This window comes from Tinamus guttatus, unplaced genomic scaffold, assembly GCF_059628265.1.
Source record: "Tinamus guttatus ecotype Peru unplaced genomic scaffold, ASM5962826v1 Tinamus_guttatus_pri_ptg000311l, whole genome shotgun sequence".
NCBI lineage: Eukaryota > Metazoa > Chordata > Aves > Tinamiformes > Tinamidae > Tinamus > Tinamus guttatus.
Window position 1 is genome coordinate 1,544,017 of NW_028288845.1, and position 19,496 is coordinate 1,563,512.

Below are 19,496 nucleotides of genomic sequence, written 5' to 3' on the forward strand. Positions count from 1 at the left end.
AATCGCATTTTCCTAAAAACTCAGCCCTGCCTTTTGATGTTTCGGATTTGTTCTGTAGGTTGTTTCTAGTCGCAGTGGTACGAAGCTTGAGTAGAACCCTTTTCTCAATTTCTCTTTGTAAAATTTTGAGTGCATAGCCATGTATCTGCATTTCGGCTACTGGTAATTTTGTTCAATTGTGTTGAAAAACAGACTACTCAATTCAAATAGTCGTCCTGTTTTAAGAGCAGAAAAGAGCATTGCTTGTTTACAAAGGAAAAATTGCAAGACTAAAATGTTCTTTCGTTAATACTTTTGCTGTCATGGGGATGTAAATATCAGCAATGGGGAAGACTGACCTGAAGGTAAAGCGTAATGTTACGGTCAGGACATCCTTAGCCTGGAAAGGAGCGGGAGATTTGTAGCCGTCAGAGGAGTGAAGCTCCTAAACTGCGTTCCAGAGATCTCCAGCAATGCGTATGGGGGAGGATGGGATGACACTTGATAAATCTATGGAAGGAATCAACACCAGAGAATTCTGCAGTTATAAACACAAAAGTTTGCAAAAGATGTTTTGGTGTCCAATTAGTGGGGAATCTGAAAGAAATTTTTAAAGTATTCTTCCACTGCACTGAAGAATGTCCCCTCATTAGTATTAGCTGGATGCTTTTGCCCCTCAAGTTTCCCTGCAGTGATGACTTGGTCACACCCTGATGTGAATTTTTATATTCGTATGTTTTGTACTGAGAAGTGTTTTGTGGCTTGTGGGAAAAGAAGCCTGATGAATAGTCTGGACATATCTGGAATAAGGGTGGGATCCACATCACTGAAGCTGTAGTGACCTTAGAATTTGGTTAGGTTCTTTTTCTGCGATTTTGCCACAAGGCACAAATGGAAAAAAAAATGGCAAATAGAAAAGCAAGGGGAAAAAAAATAAAAAAATAAAAATAAAAAAATAAAAAGGAAGTCTGGTAATCACTTCTCTCCCTATATTCCTATAGTCATCTGTTGCTATAGCAAAGAATCCAAAAAAGTCATGTATGTGTACACTAAGCTGTTACAGATGATGGCTGCTGTATATCCCAATTCCAGCAAGCTGCAGATGAAACCAAGACCTACTTCTCGGTGCTATTGAAGCAGAGGTGGATCATTTACTTGTGTGCATGTCTTCTCTTACAGCATAGGTGGAGAAGTAGTAAGAGGAAATGAAGGAAGCTACGTGGGAAAACATTTCCGCATGGGATTTATGACAATGCCTGCTCCTCAGGACAGACTGCCACATCCTTGCTCCAGTGGCTTCACCGTGAGATCCCAGTCTCTCCATTCTGTTGGAGGAACCGATGATGAAAGTAGCAGCTCTCGAAAGCAGCCACCACCAAAACCGAAGCGAGACCCCAACACCAAATTGAGCACCTCGTCTGAAACGGTCAATACAGGAACAACAAGTAAGAGTGGGAAACTGCCGGACAGGACTGAAGGTAAATACTTCAAATGATTCTCCTCAACAAAGAAATCAAAGTCAGAAATTATTGAAGAGAATGCTTGGCTGTGAAACTCTATAGCAAGGAAATACCATGTAATGGTAAAATTGTATAGGAGATGATATCATATTGCATTTTGCTAAAACTTGCATTTGCTTATGAATGTGCAGTGTGCCTTCCTTTCTGCCATGCTGGAATTGCCTTCTTCCCGGCAGTGGGCCCAGCTGTGCTCCCTGCTAGGGCAGAATAATTCAAACTATAGTATCAACTGTGTTACGAGGAATCTTGGAAAAGTTGACTTGGAATTTGCCATATTTCCCAGGCAGCCACGGACAATCTCACCACTTTTTTTTTTTTTTTTTTTTTTGATTAAACACGTGTTTACTTTTTGTGTTTTGGTAGTGATCCAGTTTAAAAGAAAAAGCAGACCAAGACAGCTGTTGATGGTAGCTTTTGTTCTTTTCCTGATCGTGCAAAAGTCGATGTATTGAACCCATCACATTGTAACAACCACTGCAACAAAAGGTTATGATGTTTTGAGTGCAAGTACATAAATAAGCAGTAGGAGAGGTTTGGTTATGAGCTGGAAAGACCTTTCCTCTCTCTCAAAGCAGAAATAGCATCAGTAACAGCAACCCGGACTGTGTGTTTCTTGTAAGTGCTCTTGCCTCCAGATCTGTGGGAGTGTGAAGTTCTTGCTGTGGGTCGCCGGGACCTCTCCCAGCCTTGCCTGCTTGTGCTGCTGCTGGGTAGCGCTTCCCTCGGGGTAGCTCTTCCTTCTGGGATAGCACTTCCCTTGGTGCTTCCCTCCAGGATAGCGTTTCCCTCGGCGCTTCCCTCGGCGCCTCCCAGCTCCGTCCTCCCAACCTGGTGTGGAAGAGCGAGCTCCAGCCAAAGGCCGGATTCCCCTTGCCTTCAAATCCGTGGGGTTTTCCACACCTGCTCTGGCCCCCTCTTAGAATTCGTTTTTTCCTTTTCCACTTCCGCAGCTACCTCGTGTGCACCCACTGAAGGCCGTTTTTAGAAACGCAGCCTGTCTTTGGGCAGAGCTTTCGAGCCCCACAGGAACAGCAAACAAATGTAACTGTGCCCCTGCATCGCACTTGGAAGTGAGAAGCGAACTGAAAGGGTGATTTGATTTCAACACAGAAAGCGTTTCTCTTGCTGATCCTGGGATGCTCTTTAATGAGAAAAGGCAGGAATTTAATTACTGTGCTTTCAGTGCCCCCTTCTATAGAGAAAGGAAGTAATAAAGCCGTATACGGGGTGGGGGACAGAGCCTGAAGCAGTTTCTTGTTGACGGGATTGCGCCCGGCCGCGCAGCCCACGGGGCTCCCCGGGAGCCCTTCCTCCAGTCCAGATGGGAGATGGCAGCCGGAGCTGGAGCGGGGCTCCGCTGCAGGCTGCTTTCCTGGCAGCCCCGCAGCCGCTGCACGCTGCGAACTTGAGCTGCTGCTGCTCTCGCTAAACAAGGTTTGGATTAAAGGGACTCGGAGCTTTCCTTGTTTTTTTCATAGTTTGGATTTTCTTTTATTTCCTAACATGGCTAATAATTCATCAAAATAAACTTAGAAACAAAATCTTTGCATTAGGCACGTCATAGGTTCCTTAGCACAGATGTTTTCACCTCTGCCTGCTGCAGGCAGAGCCCCACTAGCTAGGGCCAGGCTTTGCTCCTGGACACCCTGCGTGCCCGTGTGTCTGAGAGGCACCGAGACGGACACAGAGGCTTCAGCAGCACCGCACAAGTGCAGTCCCTGCTAGAAAACAGCACTTCTTTGCATCTGTTTAGCCCTGCATCCCAGAGCCACGTGGCCTGGTTTGGCTGCGGGAATGTTGTGGGCCCAGCAGTGCATCCGCTCGTGCAAGGCAGCTGCAGGGAGCTGGAGCTTGGATTGAGGCTCCCATGGCTGGGTTGCTTAGGGCCCTTCATCTTTTGGGGTCTCTTTACTGGTCCCTCAGATAAGGGAAGACAAGGGGGAAGGAAGAAGGATAGCACCAGTTCATGTAGCTGCTCTAATAGCTTTCTGTGCAGAACGGTGAATACCAAGTGATTTTTTGAGGGATTTCTAAGCAAGTTTTAAGCCGCACAGGGAGGATGTTCTTCCCCTCAAGGCACATGTGCGTGCCCATTAATGATAATGGCAGTTGCAAGCACTGAACGGAAAACAGACTATGCAGTGTTAAAAGACATGATGATCCAGTTACTAACTTGGGAAATTGCCTTGTGCTGGAGACCTGCCGGTTGGTACCTCAGCTGTGTTGTGCTGGTCTATCCTGAGTGCTTAATTTTCTTTTCTTTCTCGTTTCACAAACCTGCTTTATCTATTTCACAACTCTCCACCGCAGGGTGTTGCTGTCTTGCTCAGAGAAAGGCTGCACCTCTGCAAGGAGCACAGAATCAGCGGCCCCCCTGCAGTACAGGTACCTCTCGGCTATCACGGCTCATGGAAGCTGTGAGGTTCCTGTTAATGGAAAAACGTGGCTCATACGAGCCCGGGGAACGTTGTGCTGATTCACCAGACTGGCTGCGGCCGTCCAGGTGGAGGCTGCCTGCCCTAAGCTGTGTCCCCGAAGCCCTGCCAAACTCGTGCGATTCCTGCAGAGCCATGTGGGCTGCTCTGCACCGTGTTCTCCACTGCTTCAGGTCCTGGGAGAGCTTACAAACCTGGCCCGAGCTGCCTGCAGGAATCCCTGCCATGGAGCCATGCCAAATTAACAGGCCATCTAGGACCTCAAAGCACCATAGAGCGTAATGCGGAGTAGAAGACGTTGTCCTGGCCTGCCTTGAGATCAGCCCACTCTATTGGGTCCTTTTTGTCCCTGGACATGCCAACAAGGTCATGAAATTGTTCATGAAACCATCTTGGATCTAGGAGAAATTACTATCATGGGCTTTCCATCATCTGAAAGTGACTAGGCTGCTTTTAGAGCTAACCCAGCTCTGGGAGTGCTTCAGCTGTGCTCCAGAGGTGTCTGAATCAATAACCTGTACCAGAAAGACAACAGCAAGAGGGTCTCTGTAGCAAACTCCTGTGCTGTTCCCCATGTCAACTGCACGATTAATTTGCAATGTACCTGGACGTTTACAGTTCCAATAAATCCATTCATTGTCATAAAATCTGTGTATATCAAACCTTGAAGATAGCTACACAAAGCTAAAAGTCATTATATTTGTGACTATATTTCTTTATTTTATTTACACCTCAGGGAGCTGTAACAGTCCTTGTCACAACATTTCCACCTGTGAGCTGAAATACTGTGAAACCTTCATTATTTTGCCTCACCAAATGACCCCTAAAATCATAAAAAAAAAAAAAAAAATACCTAGGGGAGGAGACATCCAGGTAATTCTTTTGCCTTGTTTTGACAAAGCTTCAGAATATGTTAGGCAAAAAGAAATGCTAGTGAAACTACAAAAATAACAATTTTAGAATATTCTTACCGCACTTCTGCTTTTCATATAGGCTTTGCAGACAAATGACTAACGGTTTGAGGGATGAGATCAAAATCCTAAAGACCCCAGTTACTCTTGCAGCTGGTCTGTGATGAAATGGATGTTTGGCATTACAGGAAAGAGCAGTAAGCAGCTGCACTCCACAGCAAACACTCAGGATTGCCACCTCTCCATCCTTCTTTCTCATTTAAACAAACAACAAGACAAATCCTCATGCAGAGAAGCATGACGGAGCCCATGAAGCATTTCCTGCACGAGGCTGGTGCTCGGGGGGCCAAGCGCCCGCGCTCAGGTTGGCTTCCCTGGGAGTACGCGGTGCTTAGCATCAGCCCTGCTCTGTTTCGTTGGTAATTTCTTTCTAATGACTGTTTGAATGTAATTGTCTTCGTTGGTACACCAGTTTGCTGCTTTCGTCTCTTCCACTTGGCTTAATGCTGGGTAACATCAAGCAACATATGCTTGACATGCTGCAACTGTGTTTGGCACTTTGTGCTTTTCAGTTTGTGTGTGTGCAAACAGTGCTGTGTAGGGACAACGTGCACAGCAGTGACAGCTCAGCAGAGCACAGCTTCCTCCTTGCAATGCCATCAACTTGCCTGGAGGTCACAGCATGCCAGCCTGGGCTTTTCATAAACTCGGAGGGAAACAAAACTAAACAAGCATGCACAAATTTTGGTGCTAATTTTAGTGGCCACAGCTTTGAGCCGCCGGCATCTCGAACAGGAAGCGTGTCCCCAGAGTCCAGCATCATTCACGGCTGGCAGCTGGTTTGCAGTTGGGGGAGACTTGGGCTGTGGGATGCAAGAAACCCAGAGCGTAGTGCCCTTGATGTCAGGAGACAGGACCAGTGGTCTTTGCCTTGGCTTCTATCATTTATTTGAGATAATCATGAGATATATTCTGTCTTCAGATTCCTGATCAGCCTGCATGTGAGGAAAACCCAAATAATTATTGTTTCTCAATTGTTTAGTAGCAAAAGAAAATGAGTCCTGCAAGCTCAGGACTCTCTGAGTATTGAACAAGCCTGGAAGACCCAAGTCTGTATGGGGAGCAGTATAACCAGGCGTTGCTGGTCCTGAAAGGGCTTTGTGGGATGAAGAAAATTCCTGGCATCTAGCCCTGCAGGTATGACTGTGCAGGGAGCAGGTTCTCCGTGTACGTTTGCTCTAGCTGGAATATATAGAGATGGCGTTGCTATAAATCTTGCCTTAGGTTCGTTGTGCTGGTGCCCTAAGTCTGCAACTGATTTAATTGTCTCCCCAGTCAGGAGAGTTTTAATGGGATTAGGTTTATGCTCTGACAGTGGAAGTCTTTTAATGCCTGTATTTTGGCGAATAAAATGCTAAGTTAACCCATTGATTAAAAAAAAAAAATCAAACATGCACTAAGCACTAACATGAAACTGCACTGATGTGCCTTCAAGGGCTTTAATATGTTTGGTCCTTTCATTTTCTTAAGTATGAATTTTCAAAAAGAAATGCATGGAAGTTCAAGATACTCCATTGCTCTGAGTTTTCTGTGTGGGTTTTTTTTTTTTTTTTATCTTTTAAAGTAATTTTTATAGTTGTTATAGGTGACCTTCTGCAGTGATTAGTTTCAGTAAAAACCCAGTCCTGCCAATACACGTGAGGAAATAGTATGTAACGCTGCAACTCCTGCAAATAACAGTAAGCGTCTGCCGAGGTTAAGCATGGGGACAGTGCTCTTGGTAGCTCCACCATGGACTCAGATGACCTCGAGCCTTTCGCTTGTCCCTCGGTGTCCTGGATTCCTCCTCTGTAAAGCAGAGGAAGAGATGTGTGAGCGGAGGATGAGAGCACTGGAGCCTGTGTGAGGGTGCCCGCATCGGGCAGGCTTTGTCTGTGAGCGCAGGGCAGTGGCCGTGGAACGGAGGGCGGCAGCGGCCTGGCCGCAGGACCCGCTCCCCTTCCCTGCCCGCTGCCCCTTGCTCTCAGTGATGCTGCGCTGCAGGAGTGAGGTTGGCGCGGGCACAGTCGGTAGCACGCGGCCAGCGCTGTGTTCAGAGCTGAGATGGAGAGACCAGTCACCCTGCAGAGGTGACAGCAAAATGAGTCCCTGCGAGGCTTTTTCCTAAAGCTGATTACACAGAGTTCCAAGCTGCTCAGCTTCTGGCTGCGGAGCCGCCGTGGCTGTGGGCACCACTGGCCTGTGAGCGCCGTCCGCTTCACGTTTACCCCCGAACCTGCAGAAAGGGCGGCTGTGGGTCACCCCGCTTCCCGCCAGCAGAGGCAGCTGGGCCCCTCTCAGTGACTCGCCGTGCGCCCGCGCTACTCGGCTCGCCCGCGGCGCAGGCTGAGACAGGAGGTCGCGCACGCAGGGCCGGCCGCAGCCGCCGCTCAGCGGCGAGGCGCCTCCTCACAGCAGCCCGGGACGCAGAGGAAGCCAAGGCTGCAGAACCGGGCAGGGGGGCGGCGAGCGGAGCGGCCGCTGCCGCCTCGCAGGAGGGGAGCGCCGGGGAGGGCGCCGGGGCTCGCGGGCGGCCGCGCACGCCGTCGCCTCTGCTGGTCCCCGAGAGGTCGGTGTTACGCACAGCAGCTCCTCCGTAGGTCTGGCAGCTTGAGTTAATGGGCTGCAATTATTTTAGAAGCTCGGCAAACAGATTGCTACTTATGTAAGCAAGTAATGGATTTGACCTAGTTATTGTATCTGTGAGCTGAAGATGGGCAGAATTGTGGATCTAGAAAATGAGCAGTCCCATTCTCTGGAGAAATTATTTGAGTCTTGCTTATAGTCACTGTGAGTATTCCAGACAGGATATTTGTGGTCCAAAGCACAACACAGTCAAGTGAGCAAATAGCAAATATTTTTCTAAAGATACAAAGTAGAGCTCAACTTCCTATTTAATTAAACTTCCTGCTTCTTTCTCTAGCTTGATCTCTTCCTCCTCCCTTTTCTCTCTAAATCCTTTTGGATTGTAGTATTTGGAGGTAGGTGTTGTATTTGGAAATCACCCAGAGCCAGGGGCTGTGGAAGAGATGTGTTGCTTTGTGTGTCTGTATGAGCACAGGAGCTAAAGGCCTCAGTACCTACCAAACCTTCTCCAAGAGGTTCACGAAAGCCCAGCAAGTGATGCTTTCCCACATCATCCTCCCCACCTACGATAACTAGCAGGCAATATTAATGTTGTGTTTGTGAAGCCAAGATTTGCATTCACACTGGAATATGTATGTGTTTACATGTGTATTGCCAAACGATAGCGCAAAGGCCTTCAGTGCCCCTTGGGTAGCAGATAATATAGGAATGAGCCGCTATGGTTGGGGCCCTCAGGGGTTTCCTTGTATGGCTGGTGCTCACTACATACCAAGACTGAGAAGATTTAAGTGATAACATCAGCAGCTCTTGGCACTTAGGACATATGGAGAAGCATCGCTTGCTGGGCAGAGGGGGATCTTTTCTTTCCACAGGTCGAGAGAAGCGCTGTTTCCCTCGCTGTCACCACACAGCGCGAGCTGCAGAAACCCCATGACCAACACAGCACAGAGCCCCCAGCAGCTGCAGCGTGGGGAGCACGGGGCCGGGCACAGCGCAGCAGGGTCTCGCAGCGCGCGGGGCGGCCCCGGCCCTGAGGCTGCAGCGGAGTCTCACAGTGCGCGGGGCGGCGGCGGCCCTTGCCCTGAGGCTGCATCGCAGCTCCGGTGCCGCAGGCGGGGGCTGCTTTCACCCGTGCTTCTCCATGGGAAACCAGGCAGTTTGTGGGTATCCATGAGAACAGAGCGATAATGGTTACTTTACAATAAAACAGTAAATGCTGCTTAGGTTTCATCTCAAGGTGACAGTCACGATACCATAAAAGCAGCTCGAAGGCTGAAGTGCTTCACTCATGTTGTTGATCTGTGGGTGTTTTTCCATGCTCTGCTGTGAGCATGTTTAGCTCTGCAGTGCTCCAGCTCTCTACAGCTTTCTGCTGCAGAAACTAGAGCCACCAACAAATCAGCACGTACGTTTTGTAAATTATTTCCTCTGCAAGTGTGGTTTGGTAGTTTTATTTGCACACTCTTCATATAATTCATGTAACAATGCTTAATATTGATTAGTTTAAAAGACCATTGCCTTATCTGCAACTAGAGATCGCTCGGTTTATAGTACAGCTATGATATTTTTTATTGCTACTGTAGCATCAGCTGCAAAATCACTGCTTCACATGAACAGGCCGCAGGCTGTGTGACAGAACAAGCTAATGCTTCAGCAACAATATTGGTTACATATGTGGGTGGTGTAAAGGTCCTTCTTACAGATTCCCGCTTCCCCAGTAATCCTCCTACATCTCCCTCCTTGGGGCTTGCTTGCACTGGAACTGCTAGTAATTTACACCCATGTGGTAGAATAGATCCTGGCCTTACTCCAATTCAGGGATATTTTTGTAAATTCTTACTCCAAAATCATTGCAGCCTAAAAGAAGTAACCGTGAGACTCCGTATTTGCCTCCATTTGAACTCAGTTCATTTTTTTCCTTCTTTTTTTGAAACGGAGATGATTCAAATTGACTTTTCCTTTTTTCCTTAGCTAAAATTTTGCCTTCTATGCCCTTACGGAACTCTGCTTCAATGAATAGCACAGAATGCCTTGGTCATAGGTATTTTGCAATTATTTCTCCAATATACTTTTTTTTTTCTTCTTTTTTTTTTTCTTTTGCCTATTGAATGTTATCTGGGAAAATCAAGGACCTCAATTATTCATTCTTCAAAAGAACTAGTATGGGAGGATCAGAATTTATGAAGGTATGAGACTAGGCTTTCAGAAGGAGAATTAGTCACTTTATAATCTTCTGAAAGCTTTTTGTAGTCTTTTTCACGGTGCGAAAGGTTAATAAATGGAGCTGAGCATGTCAGGTAAACGCCCAGAAAAGTGAAGGGCTAGGAAGGAAAAAGCCTGGAAATTGGCCTGCTTGGGAGCTTGGCTGCCTAAGGACAGGCTCTCTCCATGCACAAAATGTTGGGCAGGGAGCGCTGCAGCCCAGGCTCCATGGGCAGCGCTGGTGCTCCCGAGTGCCGGAGCCCCGGAGATATCCTGGCAGCTCTGGGTCAGAGGTTCTGACCCCAAAGCTGGGGGTAAAATGGGTTTCCTTCCGCCTCTGGCACGTTTGGAAGGAAAGAGCTCGTTCTTGCTCAGTTCTTGAAGGAAAATGTTGAAGGACCAACCCAGGAACCACGAGTGAAGGAATGTGTTCCTGCCCGAGAGGGACCAAAGGCAAAATCCTCTTCATGGCTTCTGCTAGCCAGGGGCTATCACAGCAGTTGGCTCTCCTGGATCCTGGTTCCCATGTTGTAGCGCAGGGAGCCACAGGGCTGGCGTGGGAGCTCAGTTGTGGGGCTGAAGCTGCCCTCGAGTCTTCAGGCCACGATGTCCCTGCTTGCATTAGTTGTTGTGGGCTTAAATGCAGGGCCCCATTCTGCCCTGTGTTAATGCTGGTGGGTAATTCTGGAATATCACGAGCAAAGCCACTAGGTCTCCACCACTTTGAATTAGTGCAGAAATCAATCATCTTAAAAGCAAAAAGAGCTGTAGCCAAAATAAAAGGACCTGAACACTTTTGAGGAAGTCTCTTTAATCATAGCCTTGAGACATCTGAGTAGTGTCAGTATTACTTTATGACAGTCTTTTACTCCCTTCATTCTGAGTATAGTTCAGTCTTCTTTAAATGCCCAAACAATTTCCAGTAAGAGGCAATAGATTCAAAAAGGGGAAAAGTACGCTCTGCATTAAATCACTGTGCTGAAGCCAGGTAATTCTAACCTTGCAAAGCTTTTAGGATGAATCTGATGGTTCCTTTTTGCTTCCATGGTCTTTTTCTCTGTGTTTTTTTTTTTTTTTTTCCTAGCGTATTTTTGAAAGGCAATCTGCAGGAAAAGGACTCTTGTGCATGAGGACAATACTATTTTGAACATGTTCTGTGGCAGATATGATCTGTGCTGTTACCATGCTGTTACTGTGCTGTTACTGGTTACTAAAACCAGTGATGATGCTTTTATCCTCATTTGCTAAGAGGCGATTCTTTTTGGTGAATATTTGCATATTGTTGTTCACAGTGTAAGAGTATTTGCTGTCAAAAATTTCTTGGAGCAGAAAAGATGCACATTCAACACAGCAAGTATTCAGTAAAAATTGCTGTTGTTTTTGCTATCACTTCCCAATTATTGTAGGAACTGCTATGCAAGGAGTGATATAAACCAAAAAATAAAGCAAGTCCCTTGCCTGAAAGACTTTAGAGCCTAAAGTGACTCTAAGCCAAAAGGTAGAAGGTTGAAATAGAAGTGGCATTAAGGGTTGAAATGACACCTAAGAACCTCTGCTCTGTGACGGAGGTAAGAATTAAACCCGGGTCTCCCCAGGGCTGGTGCTTTGCGCAGTTCAGAGGCCTGTGCCTTTTTTAATTCAGTCTCGCTAAGGATACGCAAACTTCATCTGCAGAGATAATGAAATGGGAGCCTGTAAGCACTGGAGCACAAATGCACTTAAGATCACGTGCGTCTTTGAACGGGGAACTCATTTTATTAAAACCAGGGGTTACTTGGAGTCTTAAGCTTACACAAACATACATGGATACTGTGCTGCCTTAGAGCTGTAGTTTCTCCTTTAAATACTATGTGTCGTAAATCAGAATCTGTGCATCTTTGATTCAGTTTCAAAGCAAGTTCAGGGTTTCAGTAAGGATTTTTTTTTTCTTTTACTCCTGGAGGTTCTTTTTGATGGAGGTGCCCCTCAAAATGCAGCACGATTAATTCCTCTTGCTTTTAAAGTGGCATTATAAAGACATTTTAAAAATTGTATGAGACCCCAAATCATTCTATCTTTCAGAAAGAATGTTAAAATATACTTGATGTGGCGTCTTGTAGAAATTGAAAGCTAGGAATTTTGCTGTTACATATATTTTGTTCTTTTGGTTGCATGGAATAGTGCAATAAGTCAGCTTGGTCTGTGAATTGCAAACATTGCAAAACCTGGTAAACAGCTAAAGCACAAAAGAAAATGACAAACTAATTTTATTTTTTAAACGTTTTCGCCCATGCCTTATAGAGTGAGAAAATATGAAAATATGCTATGGCATTGTTTTCTATTAAGTCACTCTCTCTTAAAGAGAAAAAAAGACTTCAAAAGGGTTGGATGACAAGAAGTGTTCTGTATTTCCAAAATTAACTATGAAGGACAGATAATCTGGGCATGTCTGAAAGCTACACGTAACCTTTGTGCTACAAATATCTCATTTCAAAAATGTCATATTTTGCTTATTCGGGAGGGCTTCCATAAGGTGTTTTAAGCACTCTGCTGCTTGTGTCTAGATCAGAACTGGAGTTATTACTGCCTTTATGATTTGGTTTATTTGTAGTTTATTGGAGGTAGATGATTGCTTGGTAGAAGAATGCTATTAAGTGCAGAGAGCTCCCGTTGGAGGGGTGTAATGTAGGTGAGCGGGGTCGGGGTCCTGTGCCACGTCTCCTGTTCTTGCAGGAGCGCCGAGCTGTCCCTGCACGGCGAGGCTGGTCCTGCCGGGGCTCTGCGTCGCACCCGCACCCCTTGGCTGAGACGCACCAAGACAGGCTGGGATTGGGGCCCTCGTGCCGTGAAGTGATAGGAGCAAGGTCTCAGGGCAGGTTCCTGGGCACCCATGGACTGGGGACATGGTAGTCCACGTTGACAAGCTTTTAATTACTCCGTGTTTGGAGCCAGCCACGCTGCAGCGTGGGTGTCATCACGCCATGTGGTTTGCTGTGCATGGGAGTTTGTGTTCCCAGCAGGCGCTGAGTGCTTTTTCTGCCTGGTAAATATCAAGTACTTGAAGAAATCTTGCTGCTTCCTCTCAGGAGATTGCCAAATAATCTCCTTTCATTGGCCAGGGGATCTTGCCAGGGCTTCTGCATCCATGCACATTTATCCCTGCCACAGGCTGGTACCACAGAAACTGCAGATACTCCCTGCTCCTTTCGCTGGCTTCGCCCAGCTCTGCTCAGCCGTGGGATTCCTGTTTTCTTCTCCGTTATTCTATGGTAGAGCAATCTAGCACTAAATGTTTCCGCTTTGAATAGCGTATAGTATCAATATAATGAAATGCCTACAAAATATGTAAAGCTTTCCAGTTTACCAAGGCAGAAAAAATACCTAAATAACATCTTGCCATTCTCCCCCTGGAAATACACGTTTTAATAAAATGAACTGTGGCAGAGGAAGAAATGTTTTGAATAGAGAAAGGAAAGCAAATCTTTCACCTTGTCGTGTTTTAGTCTGTGTACGATAAGAGAGGATGGGGTCAGTTGACCTTTTGTTGATAATGTCACCACGATATTTTAGGCTAATGCTACATATCACGCTCGGGCAGATAAGGAGTGCTGTGTGTGTGTCACTGCGGCAGTTAATTTCAACCCATGCAAAAATACTTTACAAGAGTCTGTGACAGATTGTCATTCTTTTATTCCATGACATTTCTCATTTCTTTGCCTATAATGCAATAACTTTTGAATGTTGCATATGCAAACCCCAACATTTCAGGCAAAATCTAGACCACATAGCAGAAGCTCATTGGTTTAGATGAAAATTGTAAATGGAAGTGGCAAAGAGGCAAAAATGGGCTGTTTCTAGCAATTTGTTTGAAAACATGATGCCCTTAAGCACTTTTAGCGATCAGTAGCAAAGATGTCAGTTGGTACCAGCCATGAGAGGCCTCCAGCACAGCCCATGTCTCTTATAGCTTTGTCCATCATTGACCTCTCTCCAGGCAAAGAGAAGAGGAGGAACAGTGGGACTTAGGTACGAGACAGAGCACGGAGAGGAAACCCATGGTGTAGGAGACATAGGAGAGAGAGCAGGGAACAGGGGTCTGAGGAATGGGAAATACTTGTATCTTAGGTATTAAGGGTGGTGGCTTGGTGCACAGGGAGCACAACAGTGCCCTAATGAGGAGCCCTTATGAGCAAAATGCATGGTTCCAAAGGCAGCAGAGTGCCTGAACGGGTAGCCACAATGTATAATCTTGTAGCCAATATAAAGGACAGTTCAGGTCCTGTGTAAAATGTTCAGAAATGATCCAGGACCTTGTGTCAACCTCATTCAGTGTGTCTTCAATTTAATGACACCAATGTGAATAAGGCTGCTCATGGTAGGGTGTAAATCAAGTTAGTAAAGATACAGAAGGAGGACTGAGATCAAATTTATGCCAGCAGCATCTGTATGAACATAATGCACAAATAACATAACACAGAGAAAGGAAATAGGGTTTTAGCTGGAAGCAGAGCAAGAAGAATCTGGCAGTGTTGTCATAGACATTAGGAAGAATATTTTCTACAAAGCCCAAATGATTCCAGTAGCCTATATCTCATTCCCATAAGTCTATCTTTAGACATTCAAGAAAATTAATTTGGGTTAATTAAAAAGACAGATTTAAAGTGCATTAGGATGTATCCACATAGTGGAAAACTATCAAGTTAACACACATGCTTATCTGTGGCAGCTTCCGCACGTCCCCAGCCTGTTGCAAAATGGAACACATTAATTAGAGACACTGTGAAAGCACTGGGCTGGTCTTTGTTTAAATTGTAGCTGGGTTTCTTGTTCTATTCAGTTTGGTTATATGTTAAGCTTAAACAGACACTATTGATGAAGGGTGGTCTCGTTGTTTCCTATACTTCATAGACACACACCTAAGTCTCCTTGTTCCGAAACAAAACTTGAGTCTTGTTCCGCTACTGCCTTTGTTACTATACTTTGTAAGGACGAAGAATTGATTGTGTCAAGGCTATTTAACGGATTGAGCAGAATGGGACAAAGTGGTGACACTGTGTTTGAGTCCTCCCCTGAGAGTGGCCAGGACATTCTGTAGGGGCTGCAGTGTCCGCCCGGAGAGGTGGGTCCTATGTAGGTCATCCAACACTGCTGTTCTGTTGGCAGAGAAGTGCTTAGCTGCTCCCTTTAGGAAGAGCTTTTTTAGGTGAAAAAGCACCAACCTTGTTGGTTTCAAGTTAGAGACGTGCTCGAGGTTTTCTGATGGGGCAGCAAAAGTAGTTTGGAAGAGTCTCTGCGTGTGCAGTGCTAGAGCCTCAGCAGGGAATTCCCAGCTAAGCAGGGCTGGGATGCTGGCATCTTCAGCCCAGCTGCGGTCTAAGGCTTTTTTTTAAAGCTGTGCAACATGTGAATAAAGTATCAAGGCTTTCAACACGAGAACTGTTTGTACTGTAGAAATACAGATTAGGTTTAGTGTGCTTGATGATATTTTTCTGAATGCTTGTGTCTATTTAGGAAGAAAAAGCAACTTCACTCAAACATTTAATGAGGTATTTTATTAACCCTAACATTTAATGACATATTAACTATTTATGCAAAGAGAATGGCATGCAATTTCCATGAGTTCCTTTCTTATTTATTCATAATGGATAATTTCTAAGAAACCCCTGACCTCTCATTCCAATTGAATTTCATCGTAATGTTTCAATTTGTAATTTCAAAGGCAAAATGATCTGTTCTTTCTAGATGTAATCTGTTTGGAAAGGATCTGAATATGTAAGATATTCTCTTCCCCCTTGAATTCACAGAAGTCTTGTTAATTTATGGAATGGAAAGTTAAATTATTAGGATTATTCCAATAGTAAATTTTATGGTATTTATATCCAGTAAATTCTGGATTTATTATAATGTTGCTGGATCTTACTGTATATAAGAGTTTCCTTTCTCAATGTTGAAAGAATTGTGGCTTTATGCAAGAAATGACTATAAATAAAAATGTCTTAATTCATCACTGTGTTATTGCAGAGTTACATCACTGTCACTCCACTGTGAATGTCCAGGATCTTAACTGTTCTCTCACAGCCATAAGGATTTCTTTCTGGTGCTTAGGTTTATGTCTTTGCTGATTCTCCAGGTTTTTTAAATCCCACAGGGGTGTTTCAAAAGGATAATGTTTAAAATGAAAAGATCGCTGTCCAAAGACTTGAGGAGAACACAGTTTTCTCAAAAGAAAGGAAGTGCTCACTAGCTGCTTAGCTTTGCAGTGTGTAAGCAAGGAGAGAAGACTCGGGGTGTTCTGAACAGGGCAATATTTAATAGTGTTTTGCTGTTGTATTTCTGGAGAAAATCAACAGTAGGCTAGTCCCAGAATTATGACATTGTAACAGAAATCTTACGTCTGAAAAAGCTTGTTAAATACCTATGATGAATATTTGTATTTGGTTCTTTTCTAGTGTCAGCCAAACCAAGACCTCACAGTGATGAATATACAAAGAAGATTCCACCTCCTAAGCCGAAACGAAATCCAAACACTCAACTAAGCACATCTTTTGATGAAACGTATATCAAAAAGCATGGCCCCATGAAGACAACACTCACTAGGGATGCCTCTTTATCGCAGGTCAGCAGTCCTGCTCCAGACACAGAGGAAGAAGAGCCTGTTTATATTGAAATGGTTGGGAATATACTCAGAGACTTCAAAAAAGATGAGGATGACCAAAGTGAGGCAGTCTATGAGGAGATGAAATACCCTATATTTGATGACGTAGGCCAAGATTCAAAATGTCAATGCGAATATGACCATCACACTTGTTCTTCTCAGTGTGCTACTCCCACAGTGCCTGACCTAGATTTCACCAAGTCTTCAGTGCCATCTACTCCCAAGGGCTTGCTTTGTGATATACCCCCGCCATTTCCAAATCTGCTTTCCCACAGACCTCCACTGCTGGTGTTCCCACCAGCACCAGTGCAGTGCTCCCCGAATTCTGATGAGTCTCCTCTAACTCCGCTAGAGGTCACAAAACTTCCTGTTTTAGAAAATGTGTCTTACATCAAACAACAAGCTGGAGCTTCTCCATCTTCACTGCCACCTCACACACCAGGCCATCAAAAACTGGAGAAAGACCAGACAGTGTCTCATGGAACTACCACCCCTGGGCACAGCTCCTCGCCTCCTCATCCTTCCACCTTATACAGAACACAATCTCCACATGGTTATCCTAAAAGTCACTCTGCCTCACCTTCTCCTGTCAGTATGGGTAGGTCTCTTACCCCCTTAAGCCTCAAAAGACCTCCACCTTATGACTCTGTACATTCAGGAAGTCTCTCAAGAAGCTCCCCATCAGTGCCTCATTCTACAACCAGAAACACATTGCAAGAAGGAGGAAAGATGGTAAATGCCTCGGTCAATACCTACGGGTCATCATGTCAGAGCAGTTCACGTTCTCGGACACCCACCAGTCCCCTGGAGGAACTAACCAGCCTCTTCACCTCAGGACGAAGTCTTCTGAGGAAGTCCTCCAGTGGCCGAAGATCCAAGGAACCCGCAGAAAGTAAGTTTTGGTACAGCTTTTTTCCGTTCTCCCTGGCGTCAAAATAGCTTTTGGTATATTAAATCAAACTCTTGCAAAAAAAATGCATATCTCAGCAATCTAAATTCCATATATAGTTTCTTGTAATAAGAAGAAAAATGATTATTGTTAAAAATGCTTTGATTTTCATATCGATGTTTTTTGAAGATTTTAAATATGTATACTGCACTACAGAAGGCATACGATTCATAGCTTAGTTTTGCAAGGGGAATCGCTTGTCATTGACTTCTCCGCACACCCACATGAGCTGGGAACTTCTCAGTGCTTCAGATCCTTGATTTCTTAACAGATATTAGGATACAGTGATTATCCAAGTAGCTTGTAGCAAAATAACCAGCCAAGAATTGTTTTGGGACTAAGGTACCTTTTACCTCGTCAGGGATCATGGATCTTATTTTGGAAAGTGTTTTGCAAAGTCATTAATTAAAATTGTTCCTATCCTTCCCACTGCCTCTTTCTCTCTTGTGCTACAATATCTCTTCTAGCTGTGCCAGGGGCCTGGTTTTGATGCAGTGCTGAGAATTCATCTGAAATCTGTCATTACAGAAAACACGTTACCCACGCACACAGAAAAGCATGGGGGGAGGTTATGCAGGAAAACTCTAAGCCAATATTGCCTTTGAATATGCAGTAACATAAAATCCCATATGCCATATCCTGTATATAATTCAGGTTTAAGCAAAGTACACTTACTTCAGAGTCAGTGAAATGTCAGTGAAATTTCCTAATGAGATCAGCAAGTTGCAGGTGTGAGTGAAAGCAGAACCTGCCACCAGTATTTCTGTTGCAGAAAGTGTTGCTGTTCAGTGGTGCCAAAGTGATGTCTTGCAGTGGAACCTCGCTGTAAAACTTTTTGTTACTGAGCCAAGTGGGCTCAGGATGCTTCCTCCTGTAGCTTCAACAAACAAGCTTGTGACTTTGGAATCCTGAAGCCTACCTAGCTCGGAAAGAATGATTTTGAGAACAGCCGACTCGATGTTTGTTCAAGTGCCACATTTTGCCTGTTTGGCAGCTATACCTACTCTTGCTTATATTCTCACAAAAGAAGATATTACCTTTTCATTTTTCCAGGTTACCTTATTACTACAGAAGAGAAGCAAATTCTGCCCTGCCTCCCTGGTTGTGTTTGCACCGCTCTGTTGCATTGCGCGTAGCGGTGCGGTCCAGGCCGCGTGGCGATTCGCATCGCTGCCAGGCACCCTCAGGAGCTCACAACATCCCAGCAGTGGGGGGTGTTCATGGGCCCTCAGGTCCCCGCTTCAGGTTTGCAGAAAGCCAGGGACTACCCTTGCTAGCTCACGTGGGTCCACCTAGCACGGCTTGTGCCCGAGCTCGAATGAGACGAGGCCGACCGCGGGGTGCCCGCGGTGCCATCAGCGCACGGGTGGCCTCTGCGCACCTCTCCTCCGCAGCCAGCTTAGGCAGCTCGCTTGCTGCCTGTGTGGCCGTGACCACCACCCACTGCACAGGCTGTGTGCGGGGCTGCTTGGCAGCTGCTGGCAGAGTCTGTGCAAGCGGGTGAGTAGGGAGAAGCTGGCTAGCCGTGCTGTGCTGGGCTGCAAAGCGGCCCTCCTGGGTCAGGAACTGTGCTGGGCCAGCCAAGTGCTCCAAGTGCTGCTCTGCTGCACTTCTTTCTGCTCTGCTTCTCCATTACTGTTATCTTCTCTCTGGGTTGAGAGTGGCTCTCTAAGTCCCTGATCTCCCGCACGTATCAGTCCACACACCTTGTCCTGCCTGTGTGCAGGTGGTTGTGAGGGAAACATAATTCTGGAAGCTGTCTGCTGTTTACACTTGCAAACTCCTAAACTCAATTCTTCTGCTTCTCCCTTTATTTATGCTCAGCAATTCTGTGTCCTTGGCTGCTTGTGAGCTCTGTTGGTTTGGGTCAGACCTGGAGGGCCCTGCACGGAGAAGGTCACAGGCCGGATAGCGCTGCTGGGGCAGTGGGAGAGCACTGGCAGTAACGCACTGCTTGTCTAGGCTGAGCTCGTGGGCAGATCCTCGCTGCTCCGGGCTATCTAGTTGCCAGCCAGAGGTCTCAAGAGGCTTTGCAGACAAGGTGGTATTTCAGTCCTGGCCTTTGGGATCAGTCTTCAGGAGTAACCTGATGCAGCAGAATTACCTTGCTTTTGTTTTTGCTCTCTTAGTAGTGTTTTATATAGTCACCCTTTCTTTGCACATTTATTTTCATGTATCTCTGCAGATCAGGAACAATGACTCCAAAATCAAAAGTGAAGGTGAGAATGGAATTAGCAGGAT

General features: G+C 45.6%; 1 protein-coding gene across 1 annotated transcript in view; it reads left to right on the plus strand.

Moving 5' to 3' along the window:
- Positions 1–19,496, plus strand: part of NYAP2 (neuronal tyrosine-phosphorylated phosphoinositide-3-kinase adaptor 2) — a 118,667-nt gene that overhangs the window by 50,242 nt on the left and 48,929 nt on the right. The window contains exons 3-4 of the mRNA XM_010220024.2: positions 1,159–1,457; positions 16,101–17,198. Of these exons, the coding sequence (XP_010218326.2) occupies positions 1,159–1,457; positions 16,101–17,198 (1,397 nt within the window). The remainder of the gene's footprint in view (positions 1–1,158; positions 1,458–16,100; positions 17,199–19,496) is intronic.